The following is a 16,089-nucleotide window of genomic DNA, read 5'->3' as shown; positions in this document are numbered from 1 at the left end:
GATTTCTACAACGAATAAAAAACACTAGACAGTGACCAACAGAAATGCCATGTTCCCAGTTCCAACAGAACAACAAGTGGCTTTGCGCTTCATTTGGTAACGTGTTGATGCTGGCTATACCAATGATTTACACCAAACAGACGAAATATTAAACTCCCTATTTATACCTAAATGCTAAGTGGGTTAACGAATTGGCTACAAATGAAATAAACAACGTTAGTTTTTTCAACAATTCAGTCAAGAATTCTGAATGAAATGCACAGTCACTGTTGAAAAGGGTAAACGATCAGTTAACCATCGTACGGTAACCCTATTGCCGTATTTATATCACAATTTCGTTATTAAAAGACAATAAATATGGTTCACCGTTATTTCTGGTAATTGCCATAATACTGATACAATCATACTACCAAAAGAGCAATGCATTTGGGGTTTCTATTGTCATTATTAATGTTATTACTACAGAAAGGTGAATGAAAAGCAAAAGAGGGAGTATGTTGGGGATCAGTAGGGGATTTAATGGAGAACAACGCGGCCTTTGTGTAGTTTTAATCCTGCCTGTACCCCCACACCAGCCCCAGCCCATTCGATCTCTCACTGAGACTCCATCGCCCAATTATTTCTGTATTTTAGAAGCGACGTAAAATTAATGAAATGTGCTCCCTCCAAACAGGACAAGAGATTCGACACGGCGTACTCCCATGATAGCAATCACCCTTTAGTGCAACACGGATATTCCACTCTCAAAATGCATTCCCTCGCTGTCTTCACAGAAGGGACTTGCACAACACAGGGAGCGTTCCGTTTGTCTTTAACAATACAGAATATAGTCTTCTGAAACACATCGCCTACAGAAAGATTTGGTGGCAAATTCACAATTAGGCTTTCATGTGTTCACGTGTTGAAATTTGTCCCGTGAATGTATTGGCAGGCAGTGGGGATTTAATCTAAATTGGGTGTAGATCTACTTGAGCTTCCCACGTCTTTTAACTACAATGTAAAACAAGATTTAATATAAAGCAATATAAATCAGATTGTCTAAACAGTATTTAATTTATTTGTGTCCCAGTGTGGTTCGTTAGCCGACACATCTCAAATTGAAACGTTTCTGTCAGTTGACTGCCTCGTTTGTTATTATTGTGTGTGGCAGAAAGACCGGCAGAATCAAACCCAACAAAGTGTTTGTGTGTTTGTATATGTGTGTGTCGAGAAAGAGAGAGAGGAAGAGAGAAAGAGAGAGAGAGGGAGGGGTCAGAGTCTATACTCCGCGCAAGAACTTCAGTGTAATTAGCCAACCTCTTCCTTGGTTCGCTCAGTCCTGCGTTCTCACCCCAGCTTATCGCCTCTCACCAGAGGCACGACTTGATCGGCTTTGCTTCGACAGACAGCCAGCCTCCAGTCCAGGGAACAAGATTTGACATGGGAAGAGTAAGGAACCATACCTTCCCATCTTGACGCCGATGCGCACATCGAAAGCGCACGTCTTGGATTTTAAGTTTTATCACACTTAAAACTGTGATCATACTATAGAATAATTATCGGTTAATGTGGGTAACTGTTGATTTTTGTGCAGGCTACTTTCCATCTAATTAGACAAAATACATCGTCGCCCGAATAGCTCTGTTGTGAAACAGCAACAGGTGGGAAGGCAGCAGAACAAGGAGTATCCGCGCTCTGCACCTGCTCCTTTTACTGACGAGAGGTGCTACTGTAACCTAAAAAGCTCACAAAATATTGTGACAAGGGCAGAGACGAAAAAGTAAAACAAAAAAAAACAGTTCGGCAGACATATAGAAAGCAAGTGACATCTAAAGAGAGAGAGGGGGAGAGAGAGACACCCCCTGGAGAATAGCAGGAAGACCCGGCCCCCGGCCTGAGTGTAATAGAGAGAGAGGGTGAGTGAGGGAGCGTTTTAAAGCGGGCACAGGCATGATGTCCTACATTAAGCAGCCTCATTACGCCGTGAACGGGTTAACTTTGTCCGGCCCGGGCATGGATCTACTACACTCCGCAGTCGGATATCCAAGTAAGTAGTATTTTGAACTTTAAATGTTTGAAAACTGTACGTCTCAACAGTACTGTATTTCATGGAGAAACTGTCGGAATTCATTCTTCATCCCAAGCGGTACTGGTAACTTATCCGTGCGCAAAGAGTGCGTAAAAGGACTGGTGCGCAACCAGAAAATCCGTTGAGCACCTGTAATTGCAACTTTCGTTTAATTCGTAAGAGTGTGTTTTGACACCGAATTGTACATAACGTATATTCCTTCGACTCCCGAAACCATGGTTTTACTCTTAGCTTTCGCCCCATTTCGAGGGTCGTCTTTTAACTCACTATTTGAATGCGCAAGTGTTCACGCGCACATTTAACAGCCCTTTCCATTTTTGTCTTTATAAAGATTTGAGGAATGTCCATAGTAACTTGTTGATTCAATGGGAGAAAAATGGTAGCTTTTAAATTGAGCTGACGAACGACACTCATTTGATCTGTACCAATTATTTATATGAATCAATGGTGGAATATTTGCGTTCATTGATTGATCTCGGGGGGAGTTATGGATGGACACCAGCCTAATTTACAAATACGTGTAACGAAATTCGATGTTAGACTCCTGTCAATTACCATTTCAAAATGTATGAATTGTTATATTCCTATGCTTTTCCTATCAAGACACATTTCTTTCTTTTTTATGCAACCAATTGTATTTACTTTTTATTATACAAGGCCACTATATAGTCAGCGGATGAAGCTAAATATTACTGAAGCATTTAACAAAAGACAGGAAAACACAAACACTAGTAACACATTTTCTGCGAAGAAAATGACTGTGAAACGGATTTTTAAAAATTAAAGCATCGTGATTTTGAACATTACTGTAATTTATCTGATCATGTAATAAAATAAACCACTCGTATTAAATGAGAAGGCCAGAGCCATACATTTCATATTACGCCACTGAATATATGCCATTGAATTATTATTTTAGTAAAGAACATGCTATAGCTTCCTTGTAGCTATTTACTGTTTACATTATATTAAACGAATGTACCGGAATTCAGTTGAGAGTAGCCAACTACTCTCTTTTTCTAATTTTCCATTCGAAAGCGTGTTCACCAAAATTTCGCTAAAACGTGTTTAAGACAAATAAACAAATAGGCTAACTGACAATTTACAAACATACTAACTTGTGTCTAATTATATTTCAGACACCCCCAGAAAGCAGCGTCGAGAACGGACCACGTTCACGCGCGCGCAGTTGGACATTCTGGAGGCACTGTTTTCCAAAACGCGCTACCCGGACATTTTCATGAGGGAAGAAGTGGCCCTCAAGATAAACTTACCAGAGTCTCGTGTACAGGTAATAAACAACACACTATCTTAAATGGCCGGTAGGATTCATTAATTTCTCCAGTGATTTTATTGTCTCCACGATACCGTGCATTGTTTGGTTGGACTGGGAAGCGAGATGTCTAAGTACTCACCTAACTCCTCCGCAGGTGTGGTTCAAAAACCGCCGCGCTAAATGCCGCCAGCAGGCGCAGCAGAGCACTGGCCAGTCTAAACCTCGTCCGACCAAGAAGAAGGCCTCTCCGGCCCGTGAAGCCAACTCCGAGGCAAGCGTCAACACCAACGGTTCCTACAGCCCGGTACCTCCGCCCCCCGGCACCTCCATCACCCCCAGCTCCAGCAGTGCCAACGCCACCGTGTCCATCTGGAGCCCCGCATCCATCTCCCCGCTACCCGACCCGCTGTCTGCCTCCACCACGCCCTGCATGCAGCGCTCCTCCGCCTACCCTATGACCTACACCCAGGCCCCGGCCTACACCCAGAGCTACGCGGGCTCGTCCTCCTACTTCACCGGCCTGGACTGCAGCTCCTACCTGTCCCCTATGCACCCTCAGCTATCCGCCACCGGGGGCGCCCTAAGCCCGATCACGGCCTCCTCCATGGGCGGTCATCTCAGCCAATCCCCCGCGTCTCTGTCCTCGCAGGGCTACTCGGCCGCGTCGCTGGGCTTCGGGGCCGTCGACTGCTTAGACTACAAGGACCAGGCTGCCTCCTGGAAACTCAACTTCAACGCAGCTGACTGCCTGGACTACAAAGACCAGAACTCCTGGAAGTTCCAGGTCTTGTAGGCGGGGTCAGAGGTAAGGAAGGGACCGGCCAGAAGCGACCTTTCTATTCAGTGTTAAAGACTTGGACACGTACATGGTTTAACTAATCATTTCAGTCCATAAACTTGTTGACTGAAAAAATGTGTATTACTTGTTGTGTTATTGAAAGCAATGTTGAAGCAGGTCCACTGATGATAGGGTCTGTGTTTTTTTTTGAGAGATAACAAGAAATCTGAAATCACATCAATATTGTTTAAACATTAATATCCAGTCAATACAGTATTATACATTTGTGGATTCACATATAATGGGAAATTGAGGTGATAGTCATAAAGAAGTGACAACAAACAAATCAACAGGTAAACAGATATGAGAATAGAATTAGGAGTGCATAAAACAATTGAAGGCAATACTTTCCCAATAAAATGGAAACTATTTAGAATATGATAATATTTCATTAAGCAGCATAATTAGCATAGGGCCAATCCTGGGATTCAAAAGAAGTGTTTTGTGAACCCCAAAAAATAGAGGTTGCAATTTCAATAATTAAATACGTTTTGGTTTGGTGTATAGAAAGTAGGATGCAGCAGGAGAAAGACCAGGAAGTGGATCATGGTCCACCAAGGTTATTTCTGCAACTATTGTGGTTGTCTGATGTTGCTGAGTGTTCACTCAGAAATACAAAGGCAAAGTGAAGTTTAACACCAAGTGGTTGGCTAGTCTTGATCCTATGACCAAATTTAATCTAGTGGTTATTTTTGTCATTACTTGAGAAACATTAAAAGGATGGGTACTTTAGAAAAAAAAGGAAATGCTTCTGCCTTGAATTTGATATTGAACATACGGGAGGGAGAACCATTTATGGAGAAAAAACTGATTAGAGTGGACAGATTCTTTCATTATTTGTATCTGATAAATTTTTGTTATGAAGCTGCTTTACAGATTTTGTGATCTGAGAGATCCTGGAGCCAAACCTACACACACACACTCAGACACACACACACACACACACACTGTTGTGCAGCGGTTGTGTCGTACACTGACATCACAGTGTTTGTTCGATACACACAGTGTGACACTCACATACACAAACACAAACACACACACACACACCCACACACCCTCACAACAGACACATAGATAGACAGTAACCGGCTGCACACACACAGACAGACAGACAGATAGATAGACAAACAGACAGACCATATAGACAGACAGACAGAAGCCTGGCTGGGCAGACCTTAGCTGCTTCTCAACAAGCAGGAAATACTGTCAAGTAAAGCCCAAAGGCTATTTGTTCCTCCTCCTCAGCAGCCTCGGGAGGGGCTCCTCAGCAGAGAGGGTGGCGGTGTGCAGGAGGGTCAAGGGGGTCGGCGGTGTCAGGGGTTAAAGGACAACAGGATTGGTAACCAGGCCTCATGCCTTTGAGCATCTCCGGACAAATCTTGTGGAATGACTCATATCTGAGTACAAGGTTTTTTGGGGATATGCAAGGAGGACAACGCCTTCCCTTTGCATTTCTTTCCTACTCGCGGTGGTTTGGAGATGGGCGTTGGGGGGGGGGGGGGGGGGTTGCGCCACTGATTGCGTCACTGGTACTTATACTTAACTGAACCTGTTGCCGAATATACTGTCAAAATGACATATTTGCAGTAGAGAAGCCTGGAGAGTAGGAGAAGGCCGTGGCTATGTTATCGCTATCCATGCACAGAAAACACTGAGCTACTCTCAGTTCAAACCTGTACATGAGTGAGTTCAAACGTGTACCATTTTGTGTTGATGTATTGTTTAATCTTTTTGTATTAGGCTATGACATACTATTATGTTTCTTTAAATTTGTGAGTCCTTTGAAAGTAAAATTGTTGTAATTTGTTTGAAGTTAATATTATTATCATTACTATTATTTACTATTATTAATAATTCTACAGCTATTATGAATACTATATTGTCTTTTTTTTGGTTCTTTTGTAAATATTAAAATTTACTTGAAAATGCATGTCTGGTACTGGCAGTGTGTTACATGCAAACACCACACAACGAATCTCTCACTCTCTTACTTCCTAGAAGCCTGCCAACATTTTACCTTTCTGTTTTCTGGTCTCTTCTTTTCTGAACACTGTTTTTATTTTTTTCAAACTCAGGGGTTGATCCAATTAATGCAGCAGTAATAGTTGACAAGGCTGTGTATGGTTCTTGATCATCTATTTTTAGTGTTTGCATCTTATGCTACACACTTTTTTCTGATACAAATGACTCCTGTGTTGTGTTATTTCATCCGACACCTGTCTGCCTGCCCATCTTTACACGGTCGGTAGATAGCCATTTTGTTTTGAGACATTAAAGAACTGAACAAAATCCGTGGGGTCACTGTGTTTCATGGTTATGTTATAATAGCCTGAGCCTTTAAAACAATTCCAATTCCTGAACTGAAGTAGAGATGGGAATTAGGAGAAGATGAGAAGGTTGTTTACAGCTAGGTGTAGGAGAGACAGGAACACGACGTTATTGTTCAAGAGGGAAATATGTAAGCTAAGAAAACAACATTTAATGAAACACTCCACAATGAATGCATACTGACTCATGTATACAGTTTTTATCCTAAAAGAAATGTATAAACTTACTAGACAATGGACTGGACTAGACACTGCACTGGATTTGACTAGATAATGGACTGGACTTGACACTGCACTGGTTTTGATTAGACAATGGACTGGACTAGACACTGAACTGGATTTGACTAGACACTGCACTGGATTTGACTAGACAATGGAATGGACTAGACACTGCACTGGATTTGACTAGACAATGGACTGGGCTAGACACTGCACTGGATTTGACTAGACAATGGACTGGACTAGACACTGCACTGGATTTGACTAGACAATGGACTGGACTAGACACTGCACTGGATTTGACTAGACAATGGACTGGACTAGACACTGCACTGGATTTGACTAGACAATGGACTGGACTACATAACAGACTTGTATGTACTAAACAATTAACTGGGCTAAATAATGGTATTGATTCAACTACACACTGAATTGGACTTAGTACTGGACTGAACCAAGCTGTCCCCACACAGCAAATTAAATACGCCTTTCCAAAGACAAGTGAGGGACCGTTTTAAGTCCTGTATGAGACAGCTGGAATAATTACAACATGCCAACTCAATCCAAGTTTGCCATGAAGAGCAACAGCTCAAATTCACTTCACACTTTGGCGGAATTCAGTCATCTGACCTATCAGAATGAAGCCGCTCGAACTACCATCGCTGACCACTTCGAGATCCCTTTGTCACCCGGACATGCTAGCCCAGAGGCTACGAGCTAATCCACGTGTCCAACATACTCCCACAGGTGCCGTGTCTTAATTTGAACCAGGCTGCTGCAGCAGGTAAACAATCCTACAGCAACAGGGGCATATCAGGACAATGAAGTCAAAAGAAGTCTGACATTTTAAAGTGGAAATAAAAAACAGTTTTAATGGACTTAAACACAATAAAACACTGCATTTCCCACAAACCGGGAGCCAACGGAAAAGTCAAATTAGGAGATTGCATCTGTAGTGAGATTGAGGCGTGCTATCCGGGAACAGGCCTCTAATCCATGCAGGAGGTGGAGAGGGTGGTTGTTTAGAGCGAAGTGAACAGGGCAAAGATGCACAGTGTGCAGATTAGAAGTAAGTCTGTGAAGCTCAGTTGACGAGCCCCCCTAAAACCCACACATGAGAGCTAGGATTTGGATGGCTAACATATATTTCCATGTGTTTTGTCAGCGAGGTCAGTCGAACCAGAGTTATGAAAGTGCACTGGGCGAAAGAGGTTTTAAAAAGACCAATGTGTGCGGAGAACGATCGGCAGCTGTATTTACAAAGTGTCTCATTGTAGTGTCTCATTGAAGCGTCTCATTGTAGTGTCTCATTGAAGCGTCTCTTTGTAGTGTCTCATTGTAGTGTCTCATTGTAGCGTCTCATTGTAGTGTCTCATTGTAGCGTCTCATTGTAGTGTCTCATTGAAGCGTCTCATTGTAGTGTCTCATTGAAGCGTCTCATTGTAGTGTCTCATTGTAGTGTCTCATTGTAGCGTCTCATTGTAGTGTCTCATTGTAGCGTCTCATTGTAGTGTCTCATTGTAGCGTCTCATTGTAGTGTCTCATTGTAGTGTCTCATTGTAGCGTCTCATTGAAGCGTCTCATTGTAGTGTCTCATTGTAGTGTCTCATTGTAGTGTTTCATTGTAGTGTCTCATTGTAGTGTCTCATTGTAGTGTCTCATTGAAGCGTCTCATTGTAGTGTCTCATTGTAGCATCTCATTGAAGCGTCTCATTGAAGCCTCTCATTGTAGTGTCTCATTGTAGTGTCTCATTGTAGTGTCTCATTGAAGCGTCTCATTGTAGTGTCTCATGTAGCACTTTTTATGTTCATCACGCTTTGACATCAACTGACCCTGGATCATCACTCCTGTTCAGAGTGAAGACTGAGCCTCAGTACAAATCTGTACTCAGCACTACTTTTTACAATATAATTGGGATATTTACTGATTTGTATTCAACAATACCTCCACACTGTCAAATTACCACTGGGTGAACATCAGGGGTGCAAAAAGTACAACGTAGAAGTACTCGGCTGTGTTCACCAGTTTTGGGAAGTTCCTAAAGAAGGGTTAAATGACCTTGTAAACAGAGTTCATAACTCATCAGTGTCCTTAATTGATAATTTACACTCTTCCTTTTTTATTTAATTGATCACTAGTTAGTTTTGAACTCCCTTTACCTGGTTATTTAGATCTTAATTAGATACTTCCCAAAAGTGGTGAACACCGCCGAACCCAGTTGAGTACTTTTACTTTGTACTTTTTACACCTCTGGTGAACATATATTTGGGTCATTTGTTTAGGGTATACACACCACAAAGGGGCTCCGTATGGGGTTCTTAGGCTGTGGGGGAACTACCTGCCGTAGAACGTGTGTACAGGGGGATCAATTAGAGAGAGAGAGGCAGGTGAAGAGACTTGAGACACGAGAAACAAAGGGGAAAGGAGAGAGGAAACATAAAATAGGACTGACAAAATAAAAAGTTCCCAGAGGTTCCTTTAAGTGTTTTTCAAATTGTGTCTGAATCCGTTTGAACACAACAGCACCCAACATTAACACGGTTTTAAACGGCTAAAAGGGCGCCACAACGTGAAGAACCCCAAACGGATCATCCAGGACCATTCACTTTGGCAGTGATGCGGGAAAACAGATGCACCAGCCGCGGCGGTAATCCCCCGGGACCAGCATATGCAGCTCTAAAGCAGGAGACAGAGTGGGGCAGGAGGCAGTGGACACAGACACACTTAGGACTTAAAAATATGATTCATTTCTTTGCCTCTAATCCCCGGGAAACAAGCAGGCCACCGGGCTGTTCGGTAAATACTGTAATCATCCTGCATCCGGGGCTGGTGGCGCTACGCGGCCAAGCTCTCCAGTCCAATTTCCTCTTAATCGATTCCTAATCCCGACAGCCCGACAACCCTCCCCCCTTCCCAATCCACCCCAACATTCTGCAGTGGGGGTGGGGGGCGTGAGGGGTGGGGGGTGGGGGGGAATAAAAGTAAATGAAAAATAAATCAAATTTCCCAATTGTGTTTTGTTCTGTGCGGTTTCAAGTCGTACTTTTCGCAGAGATAATTTGGCGTGAATGAGTTGAGTCGGGTCTGGTGGGGGGGGTGGGAGGGGGGGTTAATTTATTTGTGAGTATGGTGGCATGCTTGGGTTCTCCTGGTACTAGAATGGGTTATTAATTTATTTATAGTAAGAAAATACATTGCATTTTTTCCAAGTACTACTCACTATTATTGGATTCTCCCAAAAACTACAAAACAAAGACTTTATGTAACGCCGTCATGCACGTAACGCTAGCTCAAAATACATTGCATTTTTTCCAAGTACTACTCACTATTATTGGATTCTCCCAAAAACTACAAAACAAAGACTTTATGTAACGCCGTCATGCACGTAACGCTAGCTCAAAATACATTGCATTTTTTCCAAGTACTACTCACTATTATTGGATTCTCCCAAAAACTACAAAACAAAGACTTTATGTAACGCCGTCATGCACGTAACGCTAGCTCAAAATGCCACCGAAATGCGCGAACAGTTAGCAACAGCACGTTGACATCACTTCAAGTTTCCTGCTGGGGCTCATCCTATCCAGCATCAGTCAACACAGGTCTATTTCATTTCATCAGTAAATAATCCAAAGCTACTGATATTTCATTAGTAGTGGAAGAAATAAACGCACGTATAACAGTGTTAAAAAGACAGGGGGGGCAGCGGGAAGTGGGGGGTCAAAGGGCAGACGACCCAGTCAGTGGCTCAGCCTGCCATCCTAGGCTACAAGCTATTTCAACATCAGGTCGTCGCATCTGTGAAAGTTTTGCAAGTACAGCTCGAACGTAACCGTGTCATTACGACTGCAATGACACATTCAACTGAATTTAGCGTAGTCATGACCTTTAGATTTGTGTTAAAGCATCTCACTGGATGAAGACTTGACCCACAAGAACGGTCTATATGTTGGCTAAGTCACTGCTGGGGCTTAAAGTTTAACACCTTGTTATTATCAAGAGTAAAAGTCAGTGTTTGGATCCAGGATTAATGTTGTTAATGTCGTGGACTTAGATTGTTGTCTAGATTAGATTGGAAGACTGAGGTCAGTCTTAGACAGAGGGAGAAATGAATGTGGAATTGTTGAGTCACAAGGTTCTGATGTCTGTCAGTAAACTACATTCATCGTCACTTTGTTCCCAGTCCTTCTGATCCTCTGCCTCATCTCACCCTCTTCCTGTTCCCCATCCCTCTGTCTACCTCATCCCCTTACCTCATCCCCTTACCTCATCCCCTTACCTCATCCCCTTGTCCTGTCACCTTGTCCCCCTCTTCCCTTGTCCTGTCACCTTGTCCCCCTCTTCCCTTGTCCTGTCACCTTGTCTCCCTCTTCCCTCTCCCCTCTCCTGTCTGCTTGTCCCCCTCTCCCCTGTCTTGTCTGCTTGTCCCCCTCTCCCCTCTCCTGTCTGCTTGTCCCCCTCTCCCCTCTCCTGTCTGCTTGTCCCCCTCTCCCCTCTCCTGTCTGCTTGTCCCCCTTTCCCCTCTCCTGTCTGCTTGTCCCCCTCTCCCCTCTCCTGTCCCCCCTTCCTGTTACCCTGTCATTTCTCTCACTGTCCTCCTGTCCCTACATCCATCTGCTCCCCTGTTCCCCTGTCATGCCCCTATGTCCACCCTGTCCACTCTCCTTCCACTCCTCCTTGTTATTTTTACTGATCTAATTTAGAGAATGTCCCAATCCTCTTACTGTCTTGCCCCCTCAGCACTTCACTAAGTGAATTAGTCAGGATTTCAGTCTCTCTCTCTTCTTCCTCCTTACATGTCTCTCTCTCTTTCTCTCTTTTATATGTGGTCACTGTCCCTTCATCTTCTCTGTCCTTCTATTTCCATGTTCATCTTTCCTTTTTCTAGTGCGATTAGTGTTTATTTTTTCTGTTTCCAGTTGAAAAATTGGTTCCAACCTCCACCCATACCAGCTGGTCAGGCAAGCTGCATGAGAAGAACCAGAAGAGTATTGGATGTGCTTCGGAAGACACATTTCTCAACATCAAAATAACTGAGTCTGCTGGGAATTCCTAGGATAAGGCAGTGCCTTGATTATAAATTGGATATCTGAAATGTATTAAATTTACATTTACAGCACCAGTCAAATGGGTAAGTCCAAACATTTGATTGATGCTGTACCTCAAAATCTCACATACATGTACTTTTCAGACCCTTTGCCATGACACTCCAAATTGTGTTAAGATACACCCAGGGTCATTTGATCGTCCTGGAGATGTCTCTAGGACTGATTTTGGAGTCTACCTGGGGCAGTTGCAGTTGATTTGACATGGGTGGACCAAGGCACACACCTGTCTGTATAAAGTCCCACACTTCACAGCGCATGTTAGAGCAAAATACAAGCCATGAAGTCCAAGTGACCCTCCAGTGGCATATGACATGCTACCTGAAGGATCCTGAATGCATGAGGAAAAAGATTCTGTGACAAATTATCAAGCATGTTATGAACCTCTGTTGTTATTGATTCAGACTCATGTTATGAACCTGCGTTGTTATTGATTCAGACTCATGTTATGAGCCTGCGTTGTTATTGATTCAGACTCATGTTATGAACCTGTGTTGTTATTGATTCAGACTCATGTTATGAACCTGTGTTGTTATTGATTCAGACTCATGTTATGAGCCTGCGTTGTTATTGATTCAGACTCATGTTATGAACCTGTGTTGTTATTGATTCAGACTCATGTTATGAACCTGCGTTGTTATTGATTCAGACTCATGTTATGAACCTGTGTTGTTATTGATTCAGACTCATGTTATGAGCCTGCGTTGTTATTGATTCAGACTCATGTTATGAACCTGTGTTGTTATTGATTCAGACTCATGTTATGAACCTGTGTTGTTATTGATTCAGACTCATGTTATGAACCTGTGTTGTTATTGATTCAGACTTATGTTATGAACCTTTTTTGTTAAAGATTCAGGATGATGTTATGATCCTGTGTTGTTAGAGATTCAGAACGATGTTATGAATAGACTTGAAAAATGTTTCTGTTATATGTCAAGTTTTTGAATGCTTTCAGAGAGCTTCCACCACTGACAAACAGCAGGATGGGAGAGAACATGTAGCCAGTGGTGATTTGTAATTCAACAAATAGTGAACTTTATAACTCCTGTCCTCTGATAATGAATTATTGTCACCACTCTGACAAATATCAACCTCGTGCCCACCTACCCACACACCACACACCCACAAACACACACACACACACACACACACAAACTTCACTTAATAAACACATTCACGCAGTGTGAAAAAGGCCCAGAGATGCTCGCTTTGTGTACAATCCCCCTTTTACATTAAGCCTTCTGTAGCACATCTTCCCTTCACGGCATACTCTCTTACGTCTCGTGTTTGCCCCGTCAACCGCCTGACCTTCATCTCTCCATGCCTCTCTCTTTCACTCTCCCACTTTTTCTTAGTCACTCTCACTTTATTGCTCCATCTCTCTGTGTGCCATCTGAAACCCCACCACTCCATCCTTCCACTCTTCACTTTCGGTAATTCCACCACTCTCTCGGCATCCTAATCCAGCGTTGACCTCAATCCAGTGATGTAATGGGTCATGTGACGCTGGTGAAGGCAAGAGGGTAGGTAAAGTGGGGAAACACGCATTAATCTGCTTCGCTTTGGGACACGGTGACCAATCACAGGCAATAAGGTGACACGGTGACCAATCACAGGCAGCGAGGAGAGGGGACTGTGTGTGGGGGCGGGGTGTCTCCATTAGGTTTCAAAATATCGTATTGAATCTTTCGGAACAACAAGTCAACATGTTTGTTTGCGATGACTCCATGGTGACGGAGACAAGTGTCGGAGTTAGACAAACAAGTCAATGTTTGGCCTTGTATCTTTTAGAGGCCTACTGATCCTTTTTCTTTGTTAGCACACCCAATCCCAAATTAAGAAAAAGTTAAGATGAGCTACTTCCACAATAAGCTGCTCAATTGATCCTTTGAATGGCAAGTCTGGCGTAACGTAACTATCGAGTCAAGTTGTCATGAAAGGTTGCCATCATAACTCTATATTTTGGCAGGGGCAATGCAGGCCAATAAGAGCTTGACACCTTATTATGTTACCATCTCAAGATCCTTTCCAAGTACACAGAGTTACGAGACACTCACATAAATGAGAAACTCACAATTAACAGGGCTTCAAACCTACCAGTCCAATCATGACCTCTCCGTATTTGGGTGCTATTACCACAGCTGCCAGCAGAGGGCCTACAGCACATTAACCAACAACTCGGTAAGGAGGACCCAGTGAGGGGCAGAGAGAGCAGCTCAGAGTTTACACAGGCTTGAGATAAACACACAGATTTCTCCTCTTCGAACTGGCGGATGAGACTGAGATGCAGCTCGAGCATCACTCAACCCTTGCAAGTCTGCTGTTTGCAGATTACTTGGTGCTTCTGTCCCCAACCGGGGAGGGCCTCTGGATCTTCTGCACTAGTTCTGTCAGACCTGGGCCATGAAAGTGAACCAGACAAGCACAAGAATAGGACCAAGCATCTGGACCACAAGCGTCAATGCCACCTAAGCACCACTGATCGAGGCAAGCGGTTCTCAACTCCGAGCCTGGGGACCCGGACTCCTGCCTGTTTTCTATTCCACCCGATAGGTCTTTGCATTCACTTGGTGTCCCCAGTCTAAATGAGTCAATACATAGAGCACTAGTATGACAACCAGCCATACTTTGGGTCCTGAGGCCTGGAGTTGAGAACTAGATCCGCTAATAATAAACATCCAGAGAAGAGCTGTTCAGTATCTCACCCACCTAATGGAAAGCGGTTCTCCAAAAGGCCAAAGCAAAACACTTTTCACAAATCAAAACAGACCCCACAGTGCCCCAGGAAAGAAATACAGCTAGACATATCCAAATCTATAAAAAAAAAAAAGATAACTCCTTTACACACATATTACACACACATTTAAATGTTTCCTGAACAGAGAGAACCCAGTGGCAGAATACCCGACCAGAGTAACTGACCCAAATGTTCAGAACCAGTGAGGGTAGGCAGATGCAGTCTACTAAGTTATCTTGTTATTCAGGTATAAAGGTCATCATTGGTTTCTGGTTGTCCAGTTACAGGGGACAGCCAAAGAAGATGCATGACAACTCCACTGGCCACAGTCCCATAAAATAGGTGAGGTGAAATAACTCAACATGAGGAGAACATGAATGAGGCTTCCCCAATACTTACAGTGAACCTTAAAATAATCGAATAAACACTATGAACCGCCTTTACAATTGAATAGCTCTCAGGGACATCATGGTTCCCCATACAGCCATCACCCTTCTCTGAAAAGAACTCTTGAGAACCCCTTTTGTTGTGCGCATTCTTCAGACTGGGTCCCTACGGGCCCCCCAATGACAAGACGTGCGGTGCCGCGTGGTTCCTCCCGGGGCCCAGAACCTAGGGTTGGAATGACACGGAGGCGCGGTCGTTGTGTGGCCAGGTTGTGCTTCTGCTCGTGGCTGAACAAGGTTAATCTCCGGAGGCCCCTCACTCCACCCCCCCCCTCCTCCAGCGTTTCTTTGTGCAGCATGCCGTGCTAATCCCTCCATGACTCTCTGTGCTGCACTAATCTGAACCCCCCCGGCCCACCGGACCGCCCCTGCACCCCACCCCCCACCGTGGCACCGCTCTGTTAATCTCCCTCCCACCCCCACCCCCCTTCTCTCTCCCTCTCTCCCTGGTCCCTCGCCCCCCCCCCCCCCCCCCCCCCCGCTGCTGGTGCTGTGCAGCATTGCACTCTGCTAATCTGGGTTCTGTCCGTCAGCACTTTGAGAGGCAGACAGACGGATTGGGCCGTAATCCCCAGAGTGGCACAGATGGAGCAATGCTACGCAGACCTTGGCGAAGGTGAACACACACAAACACACACTGTTTCAAGCGCATAGCTCCCGCACAGAGGTACATCTGGCAGCAAAGACACTTAAAACACACCCAATAGGTGAACAGAGAGCGACACGCTTGCGTCACACACAGACCGGGTACACAGACGATGTGGGATTGTCCCAACGCCATGTTAACGGACAGGGCCCACGTTTTTCACAGGACAACGACCTGGAAATTCCCTGTCAGATAGGGGTTATGCATTAAAATAGAGTGAATACAAATTCTGAATCATTGACTTGAATTGGAAGTCCCAATCAAATCAAATTTGCATCAGCAGTTGTCACAAAGTGTTTATTAAGAGGCCCATTCTGAAACCCCAATGAGCCAGCGACAAGAGGAACTGATGCACTGTGGCTAGGGAAGACTACCCAGTAGGGTCGGAACCCAGGATGAAACCTAGAGAGGAGCCAGACTCTG

At 44.1% G+C, this 16,089-nt stretch overlaps 1 protein-coding gene across 1 annotated transcript; it reads left to right on the top strand.

Annotated features, from left to right (window-relative positions):
* Positions 1 to 1,071: 1,071 nt before the first annotated feature.
* otx5 (orthodenticle homolog 5) lies at positions 1,072 to 6,473 on the top strand. Its single transcript, XM_010898655.5, has 3 exons — positions 1,072 to 2,026; positions 3,208 to 3,359; positions 3,499 to 6,473. The coding sequence occupies exons 1-3, from the start codon at positions 1,930 to 1,932 to the stop codon at positions 4,135 to 4,137; spliced, it is 888 nt and encodes a 295-aa protein (XP_010896957.3). The 5' UTR covers positions 1,072 to 1,929; the 3' UTR covers positions 4,138 to 6,473.
* The last annotated feature ends 9,616 nt before the right edge of the window (positions 6,474 to 16,089 follow it).

This window comes from Esox lucius, chromosome 1, assembly GCF_011004845.1.
Source record: "Esox lucius isolate fEsoLuc1 chromosome 1, fEsoLuc1.pri, whole genome shotgun sequence".
In the NCBI taxonomy this organism is placed as follows: Eukaryota; Metazoa; Chordata; class Actinopteri; order Esociformes; family Esocidae; genus Esox; species Esox lucius.
The sequence above is the reverse complement of the archived record's forward strand: the minus strand, read 5'-3'. Positions and strand labels throughout refer to the sequence as shown.

Coding starts and splice junctions, on each gene's coding strand:
- otx5 (XM_010898655.5), top strand. CDS start 1,930: ATGATGTCCTACATTAAGCAGCCTCATTACGCCGTGAACGGGTTAACT. Junction 2,027..3,207: donor CTCCGCAGTCGGATATCCAA/GTAAGTAGTATT, acceptor ATTATATTTCAG/ACACCCCCAGAAAGCAGCGT. Junction 3,360..3,498: donor TACCAGAGTCTCGTGTACAG/GTAATAAACAAC, acceptor ACTCCTCCGCAG/GTGTGGTTCAAAAACCGCCG.